Here is a 20846-nt window from a genome sequence, read left to right as displayed (position 1 = left end):
TTGATTACGTATTCAATGTCTACGTCAAAAATCAACAGGTGTTAATATTTAAAATTTTGCTAGCTATTCTTGATTTTAAGAAAAAAGGGTATGACATTTCAGGCAACACAATATTATATAACTTCACTAATTTCGTGGTCCGCTTGACCAATTAATATATTACAGTTAATTAAGGTTTTTAGTTGAGATAAAAAGTCAATGGCACGAGCGGGATTCGAACCCACGATCTTCGGCTAGATACGCCGCTGCTCTACCACTTGAGCTATCGTGACCTCGATCCACTTGGACACCAACTTCCCATCTCAACCGCACCTTTTGAATTTTCCCTCCTCTTTGCCATTTTTCAAATGTCGTGTAATCGGATTGGATTCTCGACGACAAATCAAATGGCCACGGAGAGCTTTAGTGAAGTATACTTCATTTTTAATCATTAAATTCACTAATTTCGTGGTCTTACAATTAATTAAGGTTTTTAGTTGAGATAAAAAAGTCAATGACACGAGCGGGATTCGAACCCACGATCTTCGGCTTGATACGCCGCTGCTCTACCAGAAAAATGGTTTGGCGTTTCAAGCCGAAGATCGTGGGTTCGAATCCCGCTCGTGTCATTGACTTTTTTATCTCAACTGAAAACCTTAATTAAATGTAAGATATTACATAACGTACGTCGTTTCTCTTCTTTGTCATGTGTATGTGTTCATGTATCACGATCGTTCTAACCTAATATGCAAGAATCTTAAATTTTCCTATGTCATAAATCTCTAGATTGTAAGGTGGGAAGCTGTGAGCTAGATTTTAAGGTATTTTTCCATCCTTGGTTTTGAGGGCTGGGCAGTAGATCGATGGGCAACGTGTCAGCTAAAGCCTGATTGATCGGTCCGTTTTAAACCAAAAACGTATAACGCATAATTCAAGAGATTGTTTTGTAATACTTTCGAAAACTTACTGCAGTTGTCTTCGTCCGATCCGTCGAGGCAATCGAGGAAGAAATCGCAATTTGAAGAATTGCTGACGCACTGACCGCCCTCTTTGCATCTGTACTCTTCGCACGGCACTTCGTCTATGAAAGAGAAACATTTACAGTAGAAAAATTTAAAAAAAAAAAAAAATAAAATGGTGGAAGGATGAATTGACTTACGGCATCCGATTTCATCCGTTTTGTCCCAACAGTCGGTGTACATGTTGCACCTGGACCCGATGGGTACGCACTGGCCGTTCTGGCATCTGAACTCCTCCTGGGCGCAATCGGCGGCACTGGCTGGAGAAAAACAGAAATCCATTTTTACAATTCGATTATCAACGAGGTAGGGCAAAAAAGAACGAAATTGCCCGGTTCCAACCACCGTTTTCATAACAAGGACTTGGGGTCGGCGAATGCAAATTGAAAATTGTCAAAACGTGACCGGTTTTTACATCTGCAAACCGAATAAAAAAAGGGGTTGAGAAGAAAAGCTGGTTTTCCACCTGCCGAACGTTTATCGCCAAACTTGCAGAACGCTTGTTAAAACAATTCGAAATTTGAAACAGGCTGGAAAATTAAATGAAAACAAATTTGACCATCGCCTTTTTTTTGACGATTTCAGTGATATGGGTTAAACCGACCAGATGGTATCACAATTCCGGCATCGAAAGGAAGCCCAAGGGGAACACTCAAGAAGTGTAAGTTCTCACTCGAATCCTTACTTCGATATTCCCTTCCTTTTAAGCCCCCAATCGTCTTCAAAGCCCTCGGACTTAGCCCTAACTCCACCCTTTCTGTTTTCGAAGCAGGTGAACTAAAAGGATGTCATTTATAATTTAATATTTTACGACAGAGAGGGATTAAATGGTCTTCTCGGAACCGTTTAATTATCTCCGGAGTTAAAGGGAATTTTCAAAAACGAAGTTATTAAGTCCCCCGCAGCTTGAGTGGTGAACGCTAAGTTGGGATTTTAGAGAGTGAGGCCCGCTCTGTTTGTAATGAACCGAGATCTCGTTTTAGATTAGACGACTGTTTCTATTTGCAGTTTATAATATTTAAAGTTCTTAAACGGTCTTCCGACAAGGAACATTGAACACTATACCAGGTGGATAGAATGTATAACTTGCATAAGCCGAATTATGGATAGTATATTAAACAGACGATTGGTCTTCCTATCTATATTTCTAAGCATCTTTCACATTTTTTTACAGATTGATATTAAATTTATATCAATTAAAAAAAAAAGCGATCCATCTATATTTAGTACTTATCACATTCTAATCATCTAATTGCCGTCTAATTAACAACTTTTAAAAAAATTCATCACCATTTGTTTGCAAACATTCGTCATATTCGCCTCGTAAGATGAGGTTTACCTACCCCAGCGGGATTATACATGGATGTATGATAAGTTGTTTGTTACCTTGACAGTCGGTCTCGTCGTCGCCGTCCAGGCAGTCGATCTTGAAGTCGCAGAGCAGGTCTTTCGGCAAAGTGCGGTTGTCCTGGCATCGGAACAGCTCCGACGGCGGCAGACTCATCACGTCGCTCTCTTCTGTGATAATGATTATGGATAAATAACATACAATTTAAACAACACAATTTAAACTATGTGATAAATAGATTATGGATTATGGTAACTTCATTATTATGCAAGTAAAGATTCTTAGTTTTTTCGTCTAATTTGTCAAATAGAACACCTAAAGTGGACGGGCTTAAGCTGATTAACAAAATCTTCCAATGACGTCCAGGCAGAAATGTCATATCTGGTTGGACTACATATTGTCAATTAATGTCAATGTGAGCATGGCTAAGCTAAACGAACAATCATGTAAATGTAGCGTGTCTAATTTGGTTGAACTATTGGCGATCGATGTCAAAGTGAGAAATGGCTAAACTAAACTAACATCAAAGGAGGCGTGTCTTATTTGGCTGAACTGTTGTCAATTGTTGTCAAAGTTGGCAGAGCTAAGCTGAACGAAAAAGACGTCAAGGTAGGCGTGTTTTAGCTGAACTCTTGTCAATTGTTGTCAAAGTGGGCATAGCTAAGCTGAACGAAAAAGACGTCAAGTTAGGCGTGTTTTAGCTGGTTGAACTATTGCCCATTGATGTCAAAGTAGGTGTGCTAGTCTGGTTAATCAAACTATGACGTCAAGGCATCTCTTATCTGGTTGAATTGATGTCAAAGTGGGGGCGGCAAAGCTGAACGAACAATGTCTTCAAGGAAGACGCGCCTTATCTGGTTGAGCTATTGTCAATTGATGTCAAACTGGGCAAGGATAAACTGAACGAACTATGACGCCAAGGAAGGCGTGCCTTATCTGGTAGAACTATTGTCAATTGATGTCAAAATGGGTGTGGCTAAACTATGACATCTAAAAATCATCTAAAATCTAAACTATGAACTATTAAACTATGACATCAAGGTAGGCGTGGCAAAGCTGAACGAACGATGAAGTCAAGCAAGGTGCGCCTTATCTGTTGAAGCTATTGTAAATTATGTCAAAGTGAGTATGGCTAAGCTGAACAAACAACGACGCCAAAGGAGGCGCATCTTATCTTGTCAATGATGTCAAAGTGGCTAGTCTGGTTAATCAATTATGACGTACAAGCAGACGTGTATCATCTGATTATAGCTCCGTTGGCCAAACGACCATTACATCGTTCAAATTTTTTTATATACTCGGCTAATTCTGGACACTTATTTTTAAGTAAGGAATAGGGAGAATTTTCGATTTTCCGTCTAATTTGTTATAACCTAGCAGTCATTAGACGTGTTTCTCCCGACTACCCGACTATAAAAGACCCTTTATGCTTTTCCTAACGCGATTTACGCCTGTATCGTTAGGTGTCTCGGTAAAGGATTTATTATTAATCAAACACGGTTTGTCCATTAATTTCTCCCTTGATGAAATAATCTCAGAGGACGGGTGTTGAATCTATTAGCTGATTGCCACGCGCTCGGTCTTTTTTCTATTGAAACAATCTGGATAATTGTGCTGATTAGATCTCTAGAAACTTGTTAGCCTAATTACAGGCGCTTAACCCTCGGGGAGTGCGTAGGGGCCAGTCATGAAGCCGCCGTTTTCGACACGAGATTTGGAAGTGCGGCTCTGCTCTGCAGTGACGGTCCTCGCGTTCCTTTCGACCTGCGCCGCGCTGGCCGTCTTCCTCCGTCCGTACCTCTACTACGCGACGAAGAGCAGGACCCAGGGAGATTGCGAAGTAGCGGCAAAGGTGAGGAAGTTCGGAGCCGACTGCGGATGGAGATCCTGCAGCGACAGCTGCACAGGCGATGACCTAGGCCCCTGCCTCCAGCTTGTCGCCAGACACGGGGGTCGGGAAGTAAGGCTATACGCGGGCGTCTTATCCTGCGGGTTTGCCGTCAACTGTACCAAATTTTTCGACGAGCACGTGCCCGGGATGAGATTCAGGTGTGACCTGTTCGAAGAGGAAGGCGCTACAAGAGCGGCACCTCTCGCCAGAATCGACCCCACCATTTACCTGATCGTCTCCGCGGCGGTCGTCCTCGTCCTTTTCGCATCGACCTCCTACACCATCCTCAGGAAGGTCTTTCACCGTGGCTACAAGCCGAAAGAGAAGGCGGACAAACCAGCGAAGAAACCGTACAGGTCCTTTTACGAGCAGAAACTGGCCGAGCTGGAACGGCTCAGGCAAAAGCGCCTGGAGAGGGAAAGGCTCGCCATGTGCCCGGCCGAAGCGAGCGGACTACATGCGGTGACAGCGCTCGTCCTGAAGCCTTCAGTCTCTTGGATGGGGCCCGCACTCACGCCAAAATATCCAAACATCGCATGACATCTGTCAAACATCCGGGCAAAGGGCCGGTGTGGAACAATGCAATTATACACATACTTCAATAAAATATAAAGCACGTATATTTGATATTTTCGTTTCCGATCATCCTGATCCGCCAATAAATACTGTTTTGGTATGTTAGGCTATCTTCAATCGTGGCTTTAAGACTAGGCCTGAGTTATCTCGTTGATCAATTATGATATTACGTCCAAAACGGTGAGGTCAGAGCGGTTCATAAGTGATACAGTGACGTAAAAATTGATGGGATTTGACTTGCTCACCTTTCAAGGATGGTGTCAAAGCGTGGTTAAGTTGTTAGATCAAATCATCCATGGTTTCAATCTAGTCGTCGCGTTGATCGACCGACTGACCGTCGACATAAAAGTGTATTGCCTGATTGATTTATTGTCAATTGATGTCAACGTCAAATGGCTTCAAAAAAAGGGGTATCTTATATGTTGTTCTTTTGGAAAATATCTCTATGTGTTGATTAGAGAGAGAAGCTTGACTCCATTGTGTGATCAACCGCATTGAATGTTTTAAAGTACTTACTGCATCCGAATTCGTCCGAAAGATACTTTCCGTTGAAGCACTGGTTCTGACCGTCGCAGAGAAATCCGGAGGCGATGCACCTCTCTTCCGCCCTGTTCCTCTCGGTGGTACCGCAGGCTAGGCTGGTGCCGACGATGCAGTTGGTCATCCCTGCCGACATAAAAGCAAAATGGGTTTAATGCAATTTTTCCAGTCAAACGCCGCCGATAAACGCCCCGGAGGCGGAAACGGCTCCCTTATAAAATTTTCATCCCCGGGGAGGAAACGAGTTTCAAAGCTTTACTTTATTTTTTAATAAACTTCCTTTATGTCTACAACCCCTTTAAACATGCATTTTGGAATTAAAGCGAACCACAGGCCCGATATACAACGCCGAGTTATCGTTTAAAAGTTATTTTCTCGCGTTATTCCGTCAATATACAAAAATAATCGTAATTTGAGCATTATTATTAAACCGTGTAGATGAAATGTGTAACATGATAAAATAATAAATTTAAAAAAAAACCTGGACTATTTGTTTCAAGTCAATAACAATCAACTAAATGTTTTTCTCGCTAACCGTACCAAACCTAAAATTAATAAAAAATGAATATTTTTCTTTCCAATTCCAAACATCAATATGATCTGGGTTTCCAGGGCTGGTAAAAAAATTCGATTGATGATATTCAATGTTTCAACCTGACCTGCCGAAATAATGCAAGTCAATTTTTTATATCCGAGAACAAACACCGGTTTCCAAGGTTTTCAGGATAGGGGACGAAATAAGGAAAATGACGCAAGTCAACATTTCCTAACAATACAAGCATCGAAACAATCCAATCAAGCTAACCTGACAAACTTTAATAAAAAGCGATTAGTTCATTCCAGCCCACTAGAAAAGAAACTACGTTAAAAGTCAATTTTCAGTACAAGCGAACAAACAATCCTAGTCAATATTTCAAGCTACCCACATTTTTTTTCATGCCAGCCCATTGATGATTCAGGCCAGCCTTACCCGTCAAAGGTATGCACAATTAAATGTTTCAAGTAAGTTTATTAAACATTCACAGATACAAATCAATATTTACGGATAGGACCCAAGTCAACATCTCTTAACTTCCCAGTAAACAGGGATGGCCATTTTAGACTGTTTAAACTGATATGATCCAAGCAAACAGTTCAGATTAGTATCTAAAAACAATGCAAACTACTCGGGTCAATATTTAGGCTAACCCGTCGGAACGGCCCAAGTCAATTTTCAACATAATATTTCAAAGCAGCTAACCAAATGTTGAAACGGTCCGTTCCAATCTTCTTTACAGTACAAACATGTGAATGACCCAATAACCACTCCGGCCGAGGCGCGCTTCAGATTTTCTAACGTTCGACCCTTCGACGAGAAAACAAAATCGAAAATTTATCGTTTTGAATTGAATCCGCGGGCATTTTTCCAAACCGGGTAAGCTGGGTAAAAGGAGAAAATTTCCCGAAGAAATAAATACGCCCTGGAATTCGGCCTGATTTTTACAGTCATCGATCAAATTTTGTTTGTTCTCCTATTCAATTTAATTATTTTTTTTATGGATCAATAAAACCGTTATTAAGCTTTTCAGCCTGTTCCCCCGCATCACCACACACACACAAACCTCGGTCTAATTGAATTAAAACTCTCCTTTTTATTTTTATGGTCCGCTTATTCGAGAGAAAACCGGTACAATTAAAAATTCGGAAAATTATATTTTAATTTTTTCCTGGCTGGACCCAGGGTGGAGGAAGGTAAAAACAAAAAACTCCCCCTGCTCAAATTTCCCTAAAAATTGACTTATTGGCAAATTAAACCCGATAGCCCATTATTTCGAGTTGACAAACAGGCAGTTCGGTTAAATTTAACTTTTTTTTAAGAAACCCAATTTACATGAACAAGTGTATTTTGGATTTAATAACAATTAATTAAAATCGAACTAATGTGTAATAAATAAGTATTTTACGTTAATAAATAAGTATTGAAAAATCGCCAACATATAATAAAAATTCTAATTCTCTCACTCTTTTTAAATCACATCTAAAAATTTAAAATTAGAATTAAACATTGTTCGCTTTTTAACACTTCTTCTTTTTTCTCTTACTTTCACTCCATCACTATTGAACTATCTCCTAATACATAACACTTTAATTCCTTTTCTTCCCCTTCTCTTTCTCTCTCACTCACTCTCTCTCTGTCTCTCTCACTTATATCTTCACTAAAGCACTCCGTGGCCATTTCATTTGTCGCCGAGAATCAAATAGATTTCACATTTGAAAAATAGCGAAAAGGAGGGAAAATTCAAAAGGTGGGGCTGAGATGGGAAGTTGGGTGTCCGAGTGGATCGAAGTCACGATAGCTCAAGTGGTAGAGCAGCGGCGTATTGAGGCGAAGGTCGTGGGTTCGAATCCCGCTCATGACACTGACTTTTTTATCTTAACTAAAAACCTTAATTAATTTTGAGATAGGTTTACCACCACTATCAGTAAAGCAGTCGTACATCCAATTCGCTGTCGATCGGAAAAATGTGCTCTTCGGCTCATTTTGAATGGAATGCTGAATATAACAAATATGTAATGCTGTAAAATTTATTTACTTCCAGGGATTAAAATTTGCTCTCGTAATGCGAGTTTGACAAACGTTGAGAGAATGTAAACAATAAAGGCAGTTAATGTTTACTTTAGAAAAGAACCAAATTATTGAAATTAACAACGAAATGCATTTTTTCAAATTTTTGCCATAACTTTGTCATGTTTTGATCAGTTTAAAATCCGTTTGGACCGTTGTTTTCAGCGTAAAAAATCCTTTAAAATGATGTGACAGGATGTATAGGATTATTCAGAAATCGTGATATGCGGTCTGGTGTGACGTAGATTTCAGAAAAACATTTTCTTTATCGTGCCAACGTTTCGATCTTTATTGCGATCATCTTCAGGGCTCAAAGTGTTTGTTTTTTGCGTAAGTGTGCCATTCTTGCGTGTCGTGTTGAGAGTACCGGCACACGCAAGAATGGCACACTGAAGATGATCTGAATAAAGATCGAAACGTTGGCACGATAAAGAAAATATTTTTCTGATCACATCACACCAGACCGCATATCACGATTTCTGAATAATCATCGACAAACGGTCACTAATCACCGCACAGTATGTAAAGGTCGTATTAGAAATTTTAAGGCTACACCATTATTTTGTGCCTGGGCCCCTTGGAACCAAGAGTTGGGAAGGGTGTGTGGGAGTCTCCTTGGGGCACCCACCAATAAGGTGCAGCAAGAACCTAGAAAAGCACACCAATTGGAATGCAGTTATGTTTACTGGTGAGTTGCGTTTCTGTCTGAATATAAGCTCCGAAAGTTTAACAAGAACAGGATTCACACCCCAGCTCATGCTTCCTTCAGTGCAGTTTGGTGGAGGCGGTGTCTGGGTTGGGATTTACACGGGAGGACGAACTGGACTCCATATTGTTAAAGGCAACATTAACTCAGCCCGTTATTCAGGAAATTATCGATGGATACACCCCTCAAACCAGGGATCTCATTGGCAGGGTTTTGCGATTTTGGGATGACAATGCCATACTCATAGGGGCAGAGTTGTTCATCACTGTTTAGAAAAACTGGAAATTTCCCATCTGCCCCTTCCCTCAGTGTCACCATACCTCATTCCCTCGGGGCTTTTCGATCACCATCCGCAGCCAGTTGAATTAGTCACAACCTTATTAACAATTTGATTATTCGGAAATCGTGAGATGCGGTCTCGTGTGACGTAGGTTTCAGAAAAACATTTCCTTTATCTTGCCAACGTTTCGATCTTTATTGCGATCATCTTCAGGGCTCAAAGTGTTTGTTTTCTGCGTAAGTGTGCCATTCTTGCGTGTCGTGTTGAGACTACCGGCACACGCAAGAATGGCACACTGAAGATGATCTCAATACAGATCGAAACGTTGGCACGATAAAGAAAATGTTTTTCTGAAACCTACATCACACCAGACCGCATATCACGATTTCTGAATAATCATCGACAAACGGTCACAAATCACCGCACAGTATGTATAGGGGTCGTATTAGAAATTTTGAAGTTGAACTGGGCCTGAGGTACCCTGTATAATTTTTCTCCAAAAAAGGTAAAAATTTGAAACTAGACTAAAAATATTAAAAAACTGCGTTTTTTTGTTAGCGTCATTGGTTCAAGAGAAATTCAGCGAGGACCATCTCAGAAGGACACCCTGTATAGGTTCAAAATCATCTATAGCCCAATCTGCCATCGTGACAAAATTCTCGAAAAAATTCGGATGACGTATTATTCGAGTGTGCAAATTTGGATGATGGAAGAGCTGCCTTAATCAAGTCGGTGGTATCCTGTAGCAACAATCACCAAAAGAAAATTGGCAGAAGAAAAATTTCTAGTTCATTTTCAAAACTTGAATGAAAATTACGTTTTAATATTGTTTAATTTTTTATTAATTGAAGTACGAAATTAATCGAGTGTTAATTTAGTAACCTTTTGTTGTACGTGACCTTTTGTAGACGCATATGGAAAATAGTCGTGTTTTATACAGTTCATCGTGATTTTATATCCACCTGATGGTTTTTTAAATAATAATAATATTGTACCACTTTCACGTTCGCATTGATTATTTGAAAATTGTGTTTTTCCTCCCACATCCGTATACACTTTACCTGAACGTATTATGTTTCAGGGGTGAAAAGGGAAAAAGGTCGTTCGGGTTAGGATAAAAGGGTTTTTTGTCTGCGGCGCTGGGGTGGTTATTTTATCTGATGGCCACCCATATGAAAGATGTATATCCCATTTTCAGATTCCGGTCCTGACCCCTCAAATGAAGCATTTCTGTGATATGACGGCTCGGTAAACGACATGCGACGTGCATTTGGACAAATTTACAAACATCACCGATTGTCAAATCCTTTTACCAATGTTCCACCCACCTTTTAAATTTATCCACAGTGTCTTTACGTCCCGCCCAATCTTATATATTACCTTTTACTTTGTTTTCATATTAAAAACAATGATATAAAACGTTTTTGGAATTCCGGAGAGAGGGTAATCGTGATAAATGAACGCTATTACCATTTTTATGCGTCGTCTACCCGCAGTAAGGCGACCACGACAGATTTATTTTTTATTAGAATCTACATGCAAACAGAATTTTAGACGATGAGCATTTAAAATAAACATTTTCATGATTTTACCGCGTTTTTCATCCATCGCGTGAGTAGAATGAGTTTATTTATCAGCCAGTACTTGTTTAAATCCTTATTGATTTTATTTTCATTTAAACACCACCAATCCAGGTATACTTGACATCTAGGGATGGTTAGGGATGGTTATTTGTATGTGCGATACAATAATTTTAGAATGTAAGGAAAGTGACGTTTCACTATTGCTTCCTAATGAACTAATCATTTTTTTTTTTTTTTTGGCGTTATGAACTATGCATATTAGCCATGTGACAATTCATATATGTGTGTTCAAATTTGGGGGGGTTATTGTGAAAAAAGGGCCAGAGGCGACGGTGGGAATCGAACCCACGACCGCGGCGTGAGAGTCTCTCATGCTAACCACTCGGCTACCGCTAAAATATTGGTTATATAATGAAATATCAATGTTAAAATATCTATAGTTGAAACAACAAACGTATATTAAAAGGATATCGATGAAAAACGGCGTTCGCCAATTTTTCTGTTGTTGAATTGAAGCTTCGCCCGAAGTCCACGGGTTGTCGACGAGGAGGACGAGGTGTGTCACCCATTATCTGAATTTGATTTCTTTTTCTTTTATTTATTTTGGGCCTTCAATTTCTGTTTGGAATCTTTAAATTTTATGCAGTTCACTGCGTTTTAATTTTTGGTCCTCCGGGCGTAAACAACTATCGACGCTAAAAAAGTATCGATATTTTATACGAAAACTATAATTTTTTCAAATAATAGATATTTTACTATGAAACCGTTAACATTTTGATGAATAGATATTTAGTCGTAAGGGTATCGACGTTTTGAAATCGTTGTTAAGCATATACTTCGGTGTTTTGAAGAATCAAGATTTTAACCTAAAATCATAGATGTTTGAAGAATCGATATTTTATACAAAAGCCATAATTGTTTCCAACAATAAATTTTTTCACGTTTTTAAGTGAACCCGTACTTCTAAAAGCTATTCTAAAACCTTCTTGTTTAAAAATAGCACGTTCAAATTGAGCGCTATTAAAAAAATCAGCTGCTAATTGGAACGTCGCGTTGGCGGAGGTATCAGCGGGTTCACTTTGGCAATTCATGTCGAGAGACGTGGTTGTAGAAGTCCTTCAACCTGATGATGAGCTAAAAGACTCGAAATCCGGATCGTTGCAAAACAACTTACTGTGAGTAGGAACTATCTTTTTAAAAAGTATTGAACACCACACTCACTCCATCATTTATCATTTCTAATCATTTTTATATACAAAGAGGTATATTTTTATATACAAAGAGAAATCCCATAATAATTTGTGGGAAAAATTTTTGCTCAACAATACCACAGGCTGAAGGATGAAGTCTATGTACATAAATAAATGCATATAAAAAGTGTAGATGAGAATTAAATATATAAATATTCTTATAACTATGACAAGTTTAAAACTAGGTACATTATATCTGATCCTTTTATGTTTCCAATTTTGCATTTGTTGGATGTCAACCAATGGATCTGCAAATGGGATTTGAGGAGACACTCATACTCTAAAGAATTTGCTGACCCCGTCGCATATTTCCTCCTCTACACATTTCATGTTAGTTCGGTCGTGTATACTGACTTCCTTCCCCACCCCTTCAAAATCCAATGTATATAAACATAAAACAGCCAAATCTCACTGGCACTCTCAACACGGAAAGCAAGAATGGCACAATTACACAGAATACAAACACTTTGAGTGAGTAGAAATACTTTGATTGAATATACCAAATATATTTTGCATTGTATAAATTCACTTTTCCACATCCTAAATGTATTTGTTAAATGTAAACAACGTTTGTAAATCCCAGGCGCTGAAGATGATCTCAATAAAGATCGAAACGTTGGCACGATAAAGAAAATGTTTTTCCGAAACCTACATCACACCAGACCGCATCTCACGATTTCTGAATAACTATGTAACACTGTTGTATTTAAATTTGAACTGAAATTATGTTTATGTTCTTTTAGATGGTCCTTAAATTCCAAAAATTTGTTCGATTTAGGCAAATGTTCTTTTACTCTCGTTTTTATTTCTCTACCTTTTTGTACTATATATTTAACATCACAATCATTAGAATTAAGTTTGAAAACCCCGCTTTGCCTTTTTTTGTCAAGTTGTCTACCTTGTCTTTAGGTTTTGAGAGGATGTTTTCAAGTGAACTCGTACTTGTACAAGCTATTCTAAAACCTTCTTGTTTAAACATTTTACTAACTTTTTCCGATAATTCACCAATGTATGGCAAACAACGGAAACCTAATGATTCATTTATGGTGGGGTGGCTGAGTCCTATTTTTGATTCTTTTAAAGTTAATTTTGTTATTATTTTCATTAGCAACCTATCAATAAGTATTTCTAGATACCCATTGTTTTTTGATAAAGTTTTAATAGTTTTTAATTCTTTTTTATAGTTAGGAGGTTAACATACGGTCTATGAGCCAACTGAAACCTGCAGTCTTTGGGACCATGGGTGGGGAAGAATCCGCTGGTATCATAGTGTCTGTAGTTGTGGGTTTTCTATATACGTATATTTCTATTAGATTGTTTATTAAGGACAATTTTAGGTCTAAAATGGTTGTTTGAACTTCTTTGATCGTTGGAAAACAACTTACTGTGAGTAGGAACTTTTTTATAAAAGGATTGAACACCGCACTCACTCCATTATTCATCTTTTCTACTAGCTTTTTCATTTCAACCAAGGCCTTACATACAAAGAATAATTAATTGAAAGAAGTAATTTGGTCAATCAGACCACTAAACTAAATAATTGAAAACGCTAACCTATCATAGAGGGACTTCTTTGACGTCACTGGGCAAGCTTTCTCGCCTACTTACGTCATATAACGACAGACTAAACACGTTAGAGTAAACTTCTTTGATGTCATTAGGTAATTTACCGACAAGCTTTAACCACGTTTATTCTGACGTCATTACACGTCCAATTCAATTAAGTTTAATTTTAATCAAATTAAAAAAACCTTATCAACGATAGAAAAAAAAGGATTCGTATAAAGAACCTTTGCTTAAAAGTTACCGCGAGTAAAATATTCCCATAGGTCCATCCGAGAAAAACAAGATGGAAATAAAATTAGGTCGAATGCGGAAGAGCACGGGTGGCAAAAGGTCGGTGGGGGGACGTTCGGACAGAAAAGATTTGTAATAAACATGAGATGGTAAACCTTCATCACTATACAACAGATCGTCCCTTGCCGAATGGAAACAGAAAAGGAAAGAAAATTTCGCCTGAAAAGAAATTACAAAAAATCGGATTTATGGTTATTTTGTTACAGTAACACGTGGTGGGAGGGACGTTCTACGCCTTTGGGTTATTGTTATTGCAATATGGACGAAACGGACAGAACAACGGAAAAAAGGACATTGTTCTCTGGAGGGAGTAAATCGCCGACTAGGTGCCGAAAAGGAAAAAGACGTAAAAAAAGGAAGAAAAGGACACATCCCATTGTAATTTCTTTATCGACCCACAATCCGCCACCTAGAAGCTCCTGGGCCCAAGTTTCGCCATGCATGCGGACAAATAATGAACGTCTTGTCAAAAGCCCGGTCGGACTTAATGAGAAGGACTTTTCCTTTGATCTAGTTCCCCTGGGGGTATCGGGATGAAAGCGTCACAGTCCTATTAGGCCGTGATTGGGTCACCGGGAAGAAATTACATCAGATGGTAAAAGAAATAACTAACGTTTCCATATTGAGAAATGAAGCCTAGTGAAAATATAATTGTCTAACTTTGCAATAAAATTCTACACGCCGGAAGGCGAAATGGATCAAATAATTAACGGGGGCCCTGTGGAAATAGCCGCAGAACCGCAAATTTGCCTTTTGTGGAGTTTAGGGTCTAATGAGAAGGAGCTTCTTCATTAAATTATTGTTATTGAAGCGCCGACGACGCTTGAATTGCCAGAGAAGTTCGATTCCTTTAGTCGCGACCTTTTCAGATCCTGGAGAAAAGGTTCCTCTTTCATCCATCCAGGAAGGCTCAATATAAAACCTTAGAACAAACCTTTATACTTTTTTTTTCAAATTAAAACCACTGTATCAGTCTCATGGCATAGTACAAGTGGTTGTACCTTCTACCGACAACACGAACATGAATCTCTAACTAGGTTTGGCCGAATCGATCCCAGGCGGAACGCAAATACAGGTTCAGACGTTGGTTCATTAAGCCAGCCTTGCAATCTTTCATAAACACGAAACCACCTTCCTTCGATTTTCCTTCTAATTATGATTTAGGAACGGAGGAGAAATGATTTTCTTTAAAATTGTCTCATTTGTTTCAGTCGGTTCAGCTTCGTATAAAAATGGTCAGCACGGTCTTATTGACTTAATAAAAACGATCAGAAATGACTTTAATATTGAAGAAAGTATTTGGTTAACTGACGTTATCAAATACCAAATGTCAAAATTAATTTTTTCCTTAGATCAAACAGGAAATAATACAAGTCTTGAAATTATTTAAATAATTATCTGTTTATTTCCAATTTTTATGCAAAGACGGATGAGAAGAAAAATTAATGTGACGAGCGGGAGCTCAATACGCCGGTGCTCTAACCAATTAAGCTATCGTGACCTGGATCTCCCGGGACACCAACTCCTCTCGGACCTTTTCCGATAATGTACCTCCGCCTCACTCGACCGCGCTCGGTGACAGAGATCGAGACAAAGGTCAGGCCTCTGGGGTCCTTATGTTTTGAGTCAAGGTGTATTGTTGTATACCATTGTATCGTATGTATTGTACTGTAATTGTATGCATTGGTGTATTGTGTTGTACACCAGTTGTCAAAGAGTTCGGTGTTGATAAAAAAAGAACTTTCTCGCGCTATACGGCGCTGTCAAAACTTTTCCTTCAGGAAAAGGGCCTTCTTCCACTAGCTGTGCGATGTACAGGAGGGCAGGCGATAGGCTGCATTTTACAGGATTGACAAGTGGAGGTGCTACAAACGTGGGTGCAATGGTTAAGAATAACATATCTAACTGGCTCAAGACTGCCATATTCGACCATCTTTCATATACGCTTGGGCATACGAAACGGCAAGCGTTAAATTTTTCAAAAGAGAGATAGCAAGCGAGGTTTGAATAAGGAATGGCTGTCTGCCTGGCAGGAATACCACACCGGTTCAACAGGAGGATCTGTATACAGGTCAAGGTTCACCGTGGTACCAAAAGCACCTTGGTTTAAAGATTATAGGGCTACCCGACATTATTATTCTACCATCATACTTATAAGAACAAATCATGGCTTATGGGGCGCGCATCTCAATAGAATAGGCTGACATAATCCCCAAATTGCGCGACTTGTGATTGCAGGGAAGATCTGAACCACATAATACTGGAGTGCCCGGAGTACGAGGGAAGAAGAAAAGGTCTTATCGAAGATATTCATGCGTTGGAAGGTGTAGAAAGACCGTATTATTGGGAGTCCCTGGTTACGACGAGTAGGAAGGAAATTCACGATCTGCTCTATCAATTTCTAAAAGAATGTAACATCGAGGTGTGATCGAATGTCACTGAGAAATTAGTGAGAATCTGTAGTTAGGAGCGTGGTTGTTGCGGTGGTATGGCCGGTTCTCGGCTGGTTTGGCCGACGGGGTGGTCGGAGGGAGAGCAGGGCGTATTAGCCCCGGGTACCTCGTCGGAGGATGTACCCTTGCCACTCACGCTGGTCATGTTAACTAGTTAAGTACGTTGATTGGTGTAACTACGTGCACGAAGTCTGTGCGAACTCTGTTTTGCGCAGGCAGCCGCGATTGATGAATCGCTGTTTTCGCGCCGGAAAAACAACAGCGGGAGAATCTTAACATAGCAGTGGGTTTTTGGTGTATTTGCTGCGAAACAAGAGAAAGTTTTCTAGTCGCCGTTACGAACAGATCAGCCGTCACTCTCATCCCCATAATTCGTGATCGGATCGCTGCTGGGTCAGTTATCATCTCCGATCAGTGGAAGGCATATGAAACATTATCCCAAGATCCTAGTTTCCGCCGTATGATAGTGGACGACTCTTTCAATTTTGACGACCCAACCACCCGTGCACATACGCAGTCCATTGAAAGTGTATGGGGAAAAGCAAAGGCGAGGTACAAATCGTAGTGGGGTACCCTGGGAAATTTATTGGACTACTGTCTATGCGAATTTTTGTGGCGGCAGTCATGTACTGCAAGACATCCTCAGTGAAATAGTTAAATTTTGGCCCCCTAAGACTCAAATATAATTTGCATAACACGAATTACCTAAAATAAAGTGTTTCAGTATTTATGATTTCCTTTAAAGGAGTAGTTCCTTAAGTGAACGGAGAGAGATGGCGGTCGAGTGGGGCGAATGCACATCAAGGGAAAAGGTCACTCCTTCCAACCGACTATTATTTCAATTCCCCTTTACCGAAAGTATTCAAATTTCCAATTGGAACACAATATCTCGTGGTTTGAGCACTGCCGTATTGAGCCGAAAGTCATGGTTTTGAGTCCCGCGTTCCTCCACCGTCTTTTCATAAAAATTAGAATCAATCTTGAAACGGAGTCAATATTTTTTTCGACCACATTAAGTATGAAAATGCCAAATTTCGGTCTTGGTACACCAAGCTGAGAAAAAAAACCATAACTTTTGACGCTTACCGTTAGTCGTCGTGTAGAATTTCTCACATCCGATTTCATCATCGCAGACGGTGCTGTTTGCGGAGACGCAATCGCACTGTGAATCGCAGACGTTCGCTCTGCTGATGCACCTGCCGTTCGAGCACTTGTACTCGTCCGGTTTGTCGCATTTGCTACCTAGAAAAAAGCCCAGAATTTCAAGAACTATTAAAATAACAGCGGGAAAACTGACAGTTGAGCTCGTCGGCGTGGTTGTCGGGGCAGTTGGGCCATCCGTCGCACCAGTATTGCTTGTGGATCCGGCTGCCGTCTCCACACTGGACGAAGTTTTCTAAACAAAAACCAACGCGTTACGATGTTTTGAGGCAAAAATTAACGTGCGGATCACCTGGGGTGCAGTCCCATTCGTCTGAGCCATCTTTGCAGTCGGCATTACCGTCGCAGAGCACTCCAGGAGGCACGCATTCTTGGTTGATGCACGTAAACTCAGGATGCCAGCAATGCCTGTACTCTAAACATACATAACATAAAATAACATAATGTTACATAAAACTGCATATAATGATGAAAAATATTAAACGATATAAACTAGCAATACTGTTGGTATTTTTCATTGCTGGTTTTTTTTTAGCAAGGTGAGATGAACGGAATTGTAGATTTAAAGTCGAAATGAACAAGATCAATGGCCACTGACGTAATTTGATTACCAAATAACGCTTTTAGCCACGCTCTGCCTTGTTTGACATCCTTTGGCCGTTGACCTATCAGCTAATTTAATCTAATGGGACGTTACTGTACAGGCGACGAACCACGCCTTGTTTTGTTTGACGTCAATCCTAGTTGACCAACCACCAGCTAAGTTAAATATAATATGAGGTAATTGAACAGTTGAGGACCAGCTTAATCTCGAATTGTCTTGTATGACATCACATTCCTGTTGAACAACCACGTAAGTTAAATCTAATGTGAAGTCATTGAACGGTGTCGAACCAGTTTAGCGTCGCATCGTCTTGTTTGGTGTCATTAATTAATCGTGTTGTTAATTAAATGTAATGTGACGTCATTTGGCAGTTGACGAGCCAGCTTAGCCACGCCTTGACTTTTATAGCACCACATTCCAGTTGACCCTCCAAGTTGGACAATACTACTTTTTCTTCAGCCGTGTCTTTCTCGTTGGTCGTCATTTGACAGTTGTCCGATGATCATATGAAGTTACGTTATTGAACAATTGACTTGATAGATCAGCTAAACCATACTCACTGTCTTCATTAGACAATCGTCCTGCTCTCATAGTTTTGACTTATTTGATGACATTTGACTACTGGAAAACCGGCTTAACGACGTTTACAGGTTCTATTGAAAAATGGCCGCAATACAAATTTCAACCACTTTTAGGAATGTTCAGAACAATTACAAAAATGAGCCCAGGAGGCAGACTACAAACCCTTGGGAGTGTGGTGGCTTTGCATAATGCATGCCTTCTGGTTTGAATAATGGCTAAAAGATAATTCTTAAAGAAGGCGATGTCATTAGAACTTGCCATTAGAGGTTTAGTTTTTTCAATTACCCTTGCAAATATTTCATATCTTTAAGTAATCCTGACAAAAAAGCTGAACGCTTTGTTTCTTTTCTTCGGGCTTTTTCCAAGTCCTTTTGGGCGATGTTTGGAGGTAGGGAAAAACATCATTTATGGAAGCGGTCGCGGATTTTCGGGAGGCCACGATTTTTGGCCCAATCCTTTCTAGAAAGGGATCAACGGGAGGCTTTTATCTTCTCTCCTCGTCGAACCTGATTCATATTCGCCCAAGCTGAAAAAAATCCACCCCACCATAAAAATAACCGGATTCGGACCCTGGCATCGATCTTCTTCTTAGCCGAGAGAAGTTTTTCGGAAAACCGTTAATGTACGGGTCTTTAAATGATAGATTACTTAACTGGCACATATCGAAATTTCACTATAGGTTTGTTATAATGTTATTCATTATAAACTTAATTAGTTTTTAACGGCTTGATAGGGGGGCCGAGTGGTTAAGGCGTCAGATCTCGGCTAGTAGATCCCGCGGTCGTGGGTTCGATCCCCACCGTCGCCTCTGGACTTTTTCTGACGCCTAAGTGGCCGCAATTAAAAGAAATTGACACGGCACTCATCAATGGAAGGAGCGGGATCAGATCTCAGCGACGCTGAATTTGGTCCCAACCCCCTTCAAAAATGAGTTTCTTCGATGGAAGAACACCGGCATACCGGGGGCTCAAATTCACACTTGTGTTGCGAGCCCTCAAAAAATGGAGCCAGTGATAAAGTACAATAAGCTGTACAGGAGGGAACTCCGCCAGTTCCTGGTATCCTTGTAAAAAAAAAACAAAGATCAAGCCAAGGGTGTCAAGGAAAAAAGGGACAAAATCCCGTCTGCTGTATACATTCGAGTGGAAAAATTAAAACGGAAACGGCACAACGAACTTTCTGCTGATGTGGTTCGCAAGCGAAAACAAATTTAGATATGAAAAGCGGGACGCGATTGGGCGATATTCGATTGAAAAATGTATTTGTCGCCCGAAAAAAATATTTTTTTAAAAAATACAGGTTTATAATTTTTATTCTATTTGTGAAAAATTAGTGTCACGAGCGGGACCCGAACTCACGACCTCCGGCTAGATACCCCGGTGCTCTAACCACTTGAGCTTTCGTCACTTCGATCCCCCGGGAACGCATCATCACTATTTTTTCAAATTTCCCTCTTTCTTTCATGTAATCAACTTTCGTGTAATACGATTCGATTCTTGGCGACTCATAAAGTAGCCACGGGGTGCTCTTAGCGAGTGCACTTACTTCAGTAAGTATTATATTAATCCATTTATATTTTAGTTGGTCCTATTGAACCGAAATGATAATTTAAATTGGTTTGTACTTTTTATGTAAAGTGTGGTTGAGAGGAAAAATTTGAATCATCACTTTGGTTAGTAAGACCGACTATAATACATATGGATAAATAAACAAAACCCTGAATAAAATATACATACTTTCGGTCTTAATTATTTTTGTCTATTTATATATTTATTTTGATTTTTCCCACCATTGTTAAGCAAAAGGTTATGAATTGGACAAATAAACGATGAAGGCCCTGCCTCACGGGAATCACGAGGCCATGAAGACGACGTCGAATTTGAACAAAAGGTATTTTACACGTAATTCTTAAACACTAATGGAAAATCAAGTTTTTATTTACTGTAGATATAAATACAAATACGCTATATTTGAGCGCAGAATTGTCGTCAAATTTGGCGTGTTTAAGAGAGTAGTTGAACAACGACGTGATAGTAGACCCTTCAAGCTGGTTGAGTTACTGTCAAATGACGTCACAGTAGATCCTTGAACAGGTTGGTCTACTATTCAATGACGTCATATCAGATTTCCTTATGCTTTTCGGCCTACTTAATCAATGAAGGTTTCTTTATGCTAATTGGTCTATTGTCCAATGACGTCATACAAAGTACCCAATGCTAGTTGGTCTATTGTCCAATGACGTCATATAGATTTCTTTATGCTGTTCGGCCTACTTAATCAATGAAGGTTTCTTTATTCTCGCAGATCTATTGTCCAATGACGTCATATCAAAGTATCCTATGCTTGTTGATCTACTATTCAATGACGTCATATCAGATTTCCTTATGGTGTTCAGCCTTCTTAATCAATGAA

The 20846-nt window shown here is 39.6% G+C and overlaps 1 protein-coding gene across 4 annotated transcripts in view; it reads right to left on the bottom strand.

Annotated features, from left to right (window-relative positions):
• Nucleotides 1–20846, bottom strand: part of LOC106662933 (G-protein coupled receptor GRL101-like) — a 180730-nt gene that overhangs the window by 21965 nt on the left and 137919 nt on the right. For all 4 annotated transcript variants that reach the window (XM_024228259.1, XM_024228258.1, XM_024228261.1 and 1 more), the window contains exons 6-12: nt 17541–17663; nt 17385–17483; nt 17174–17329; nt 5330–5479; nt 2385–2516; nt 1139–1258; nt 947–1060 (exon numbers count right to left, since the gene is read on the bottom strand). In XM_024228259.1, the coding sequence (XP_024084027.1) occupies nt 947–1060; nt 1139–1258; nt 2385–2516; nt 5330–5479; nt 17174–17329; nt 17385–17483; nt 17541–17663 (894 nt within the window). The remainder of the gene's footprint in view (nt 1–946; nt 1061–1138; nt 1259–2384; nt 2517–5329; nt 5480–17173; nt 17330–17384; nt 17484–17540; nt 17664–20846) is intronic.

Source organism: Cimex lectularius, unplaced genomic scaffold, assembly GCF_000648675.2.
Source record: "Cimex lectularius strain Harlan isolate CLEC.00 unplaced genomic scaffold, Clec_2.1 scaffold265, whole genome shotgun sequence".
Lineage (NCBI taxonomy): Eukaryota > Metazoa > Arthropoda > Insecta > Hemiptera > Cimicidae > Cimex > Cimex lectularius.
Note: the sequence above shows the minus strand (reverse complement) of the source record. Positions and strands in the feature narration are given on the sequence as shown.